Source organism: Choloepus didactylus, chromosome 19 (assembly GCF_015220235.1).
Source record: "Choloepus didactylus isolate mChoDid1 chromosome 19, mChoDid1.pri, whole genome shotgun sequence".
NCBI classification, from domain to species: domain Eukaryota; kingdom Metazoa; phylum Chordata; class Mammalia; order Pilosa; family Megalonychidae; genus Choloepus; species Choloepus didactylus.
In genome coordinates this window covers 34,518,869-34,523,477 of record NC_051325.1, presented here as the reverse complement: position 1 = coordinate 34,523,477, position 4,609 = coordinate 34,518,869, and the positions used below count along the sequence as shown (strand labels likewise).

The window sequence follows — 4,609 nt, the reverse complement described above, 5'->3', positions numbered from 1 at the left end:
CGTGCTTAGCACATTACCATGTTCTTAAAAAGTGCTCAATATAATTGTTGTAATTAATAAGATGGAGATCTTCTATAAAATAAAAATAATGCAATATTAAAAATAAAACATGACGTACTTGGAAATGTGTAAAAATAAGGACTAATGAATAAATAACGCTATGGATGCATGTGCGATAAAGTATAGGAAAATTTTGATAAAGTTGAAGTGGTAAAAAAAAGTTAATGATAAAATGTTCGCTGTGAAACTTTTTCAACTTTTCTGTATGCTTGAAAATGTTCATAATCCAACGCTGGAGAAAATAATGCATTATGTTACGGTTTGTGGAGAGAGACAGGTTTTAACACAAGAGGTAGAAAAAGGAAAACAAAATGGGCGAGATCTTCCTCAACTCTGTCCCGCCTTCAGGCTGTGAGCCGTTAGTAAGTAATGCTGCTCGAATGAAATCATCGAGGACCGCTTGCGAAATCACAAATCCTCGAGAGCGAGGCCCGAGGCTGCCAAACCCGCGCAGGGGAAAGGGACGAGCCTCCAAACTCCCCATCCCGCTTCCGCACAGAAGAGGTGGGGTTGGAGGGAGCGCTGGCAGAAACGTGGTGCAACCGTTACCAGGGGGGCTCAGGGCCGGCTCTGGCCAATATGCGCCGCATATAAATACCTTTGGGGGCGGGGGCGGGGGAGAGAAGCGTCGGATTTCAAAAAGGAAAAAAAAAAACCAAAAAACCCCCCACAGCCCCGGGCGGGCGCGCGCGATGGGCGCTCTTAGGCAGCGGGAGCGAGTGGAGGATCCTGGGAAGGAGGTAAAATGGCCACCGGCGGCGGCGCGGAGGAGGAGAAGAAGCGGGGGCGATCGCAGCTCCTGCCCGCGGCGCGTCCAGCAGCTCGAGGCGAGGAGCCCGAGGGCGGCCGCGAGAAGATGGGCTGGGCCCAAGTGGTGAAGAACCTGGCCGAGAAGAAGGGCGAGTTCCGCGAGCAGCGGCCTCCGCGGCGGGAGGAGGAAAGCAGCGGTAGCGCGAGCGGCGGGCTTGGCGCCTCAGCAGGCCTGCCGGCGCCGGGCCTCGGCGACTTCCCCCCGGCCGGTCGCGGGGACCCGAAGGGCCGCCGGAGAGATCCGGCCAGCGAGGCGGCGGACCCCCGCAAGAAGAAGGGTGCAGCCGAGGCGGGCAGGAGGAAGAAAGCCGAGACGGCGGCCATGGCGGCCCCTACCAGGCCCGGCGTGGCCGAGGACGCGGCCGAGCGGCCCCCCCAGGATGAGCAGGAAGCGGCACCTGGCCCTGCGGCGGGCCCGGGCAAGGGTCGCTTCCTCGTGCGTATCTGCTTCCAGGGTGATGAGGGCGCCTGCCCGACCCGGGACTTCGTGGTGGGCGCGCTCATTCTACGTTCCATCGGCATGGACCCGAGCGACATCTACGCGGTCATCCAGATCCCCGGGAGCCGCGAGTTCGACGTGAGCTTCCGTTCGGCCGAGAAGCTGGCCCTGTTCCTACGCGTCTACGAGGAGAAGCGCGAGCAGGAGGACTGCTGGGAGAACTTTGTGGTGCTGGGGCGGAGCAAGTCCAGCTTGAAGACGCTCTTCATCCTCTTCCGGAACGAGACGGTGGACGTGGAGGACATCGTGACCTGGCTCAAGCGCCACTGCGACGTGCTCGCCGTGCCCGTGAAAGTGACCGACAGGTTTGGGATCTGGACCGGGGAGTACAAGTGCGAGATCGAGCTGCGCCAGGGGGAGGGCGGGGTCAGGCACCTGCCTGGGGCCTTCTTCCTCGGGGCCGAGAGGGGCTACAGTTGGTACAAGGGGCAGCCCAAGACGTGCTTTAAATGTGGCTCCCGGACCCACATGAGCGGGAGCTGCACGCAGGACAGGTGCTTCAGGTGCGGGGAGGAGGGGCACCTGAGCCCTTACTGCCGGAAGGGCATCGTGTGCAACCTCTGTGGCAAGCGAGGACACGCCTTTGCCCAGTGTCCCAAAGCAGTTCACAATTCCGTGGCAGCTCAGCTCACCGGGGTGGCCGGGCACTGAACAGCCGCCTGCCTGCCGGGGTGAACGCACAGCCAGCTTACCCCTCTAAGTGCCAAAACTTTTTTTTAAACCGTTTTTTATCATTTTTGAAGGACGTCTTTTTAAAACCTACAGGAGACAGCTCTCTCTGCCTTCTTAAACCGAGTTTACTCCATTTCAGCCTTTTCTGAATTGGTGACTATCATCAGTAAAGACTACCGAAACTGTAATGTGCAGATATGTTACCCCTCCCTTTTTTACTTTGTTTTCGTTTTTGTATTTGGGATTTTTTGTTTTTATTTTTTTTCTTCTGCCCCCCCCCCCCCCCCCCCGCAACTTTGTCATCTCCCTGGATTTTCACCCTTTGGGCTGCCTTGCTCATCTTTATGTTCCAGCACTTAAGTATGGGGCCCACCCAGCACATGGTAGGCACTCTGTCAGGGTTTGTTCAGTTGAAAACAGTGTCGGCTGTGGCTTCTGTCAGGGTGTCTACCTTTTGCGGCTCTTCCCCTCCCTTTTTAATTTGCTGCTTCTAACCCATGTGGTCTGAGAATTTGTGAAACCAGTGTTGTTAGAAGTGTATGTAATCTGAGTCAATAAGCTCTTAATGGTGGCCAAGGGCCTCTCCTATGGCATAAAAATGTATGGACTTTGTGAGAACTCTTTCAGTGGCTCAGAAGCCATTTTTCATGGAATCATGGAATCTAGAAGTTCCTGCTGGAAAGGACCTGAAAGTTGATCTAGACCAACTCCCTGGTTGTCCATCAGATGAAACAGGCCCAGAAAGGTTAAGTGACTGGGTCGAAATCACATCGCCTTCTGGTGACAGAGCTGAGCCTAGAGTACAGTTCCCTGACCCCAAGCCCGGTGCTCATCCCACTACCTCTCACACTTCACAACATTTTCCTCACAACTTGAGGGTCCGGAAAGTCTAATCTCTCCGGAATAGTGAGCCCAGAGAAATGCCAAGAAAATCATCTGGGTGAGGGGAGGAGAAAGAGATTTAGCAGGGGCTTCTGAATACTTGGGAGATAAAGGACCAGGGCACATACTCCAGAGTGCAGTCATTGCTCCCTCGGGTACCACATCTGGATAAATGTGCATTAGGTCCTTTGGGGACGTTACCCTTCCCCATCCATTGCCACCGGTGAGAAATAGTTGCTCCTGAGTAAGGAAACCTACCAAAGGTTTACATTTGCACCTTAGCCTCTGTAGCTAGAAACCCCAGAGTACCAGCTAGCTAGAGCTCATCTGCAACCTCCTGATTCTTAGGAGAAAAGTGGAATTGTAAGTGAGGTGTTAACTCTAAAATGTAGCTGCAAAATAGGCCAAGTTAGGCCAAGCCAGAGGGCAGGGGTCAACTAAGTGTTATCAAGTTAATGGAGAAAAGACAATACACTGCTTTTCTTACAGTTTGTCTTTGCTTTACGTTTTGCTGTTTCCTTGTGGCTTAGAATGTAAAATCGATTGAGTTTTGTTCTGAATAAATATTTATCTTTTGTATTGCTAACACTGCTGTGCTATTTCCTTTTCCAAGTGTTAAATGAGTACTCCTCCCTCCCCTGCAAACCTTTGCAGGCCCTGCACAACCTGCCCAGGAATGCAGTCACACAGACCCTAAGTCCATCTGTACTTTCGTACACACCATCTGTGTATCCTGCAAACACGTTTCCCACCCCTACATGCCAGCACCTAGCCCCTAGTGTGTTATGCCAGGCCCTCTGGAGTTGCATCCATGCATCGGAATCACCTAAGACACTTTTAAAACTCCTGAGTTTAAGCCCTAACTCACCTTCCTGGGATCAGAATCACGGGAGTGAGTGAAAATATTTTTAGTAAGCATCCCGGAGCAATGCTGAAGGGCAGCCAGATTTAAGACCACTGTTCTAAATGATCCAAGGTGAATATGACGCTACCCTCAGGGAGATTACAAACCAGTAGGAAAGAGGGAGGTAAGATGCCAGCCTCAGCATCTTAGTTAAAATTATAAGTGCCATGAATAGGGTGGAAAGTGTTAAAGGATTTTTTTTTTTTTTTTTACTGTGTCTCTTAAAGCTTTAAGGGAGGAAGAGAAAGGGAGAGATCCTGGAAGCATCCCAAAAATCTGAGCCACTCCTCCAAGCTTAGCCAGGAAGATTGGTCCTAGAGGTAGAATAGTTAAAAGTCTGGGTCCAGTCCCCTGCAGACCCCAGACACCCTCTGAAGGATTTTCCAGCTCTTGAGAGGATAGGATAATCAGATCCTAAGAATTAAAGTGCTCTGTGTGCTGATTCTCTGACTCAGTATTGAGAAGGTTTATCCAAAGCTGATCTGGTGGAGTTGGTAGGCTCTTTCGGTCTCCCAAAATCCTTCCCTCCTCATCTCCCTTACATCCTCCTTTCCTCCTCACTCTTCCCCTCCTCCCCTGCCTGTGGTTTCCCTCCCTCTCACAGGGCTGGAGGCCAGAGGCCTGGGAGAAAGCCTGCTTTCAGCATACTCCCCACCCCCTTCCTCGAAGCCTACCCTGTGCCAAAGAGCCTCTCTGGAAGGAACCTTCGCTCTCCCAGTCCCTCCCCTCTCCCTCTCTTGTTTCCCTGCCCAACCCCCACAGGATCCGCTCCAGGGCCTCCT

General features: G+C 52.4%; 1 protein-coding gene across 1 annotated transcript; it reads left to right on the top strand.

Moving 5' to 3' along the window:
• The first annotated feature begins 760 nt into the window (after nucleotides 1–760).
• Nucleotides 761–3,525, top strand: ZCCHC3 (zinc finger CCHC-type containing 3). Its single transcript, XM_037811509.1, has one exon. It carries the CDS (start codon nucleotides 806–808, stop codon nucleotides 2,018–2,020), a length of 1,215 nt encoding a protein of 404 aa, XP_037667437.1. The 5' UTR covers nucleotides 761–805; the 3' UTR covers nucleotides 2,021–3,525.
• The last annotated feature ends 1,084 nt before the right edge of the window (nucleotides 3,526–4,609 follow it).

Excerpts from the sequence above, each read along its gene's own strand:
- ZCCHC3 (XM_037811509.1), top strand. The coding sequence starts at position 806 with ATGGCCACCGGCGGCGGCGCGGAGGAGGAGAAGAAGCGGGGGCGATCG.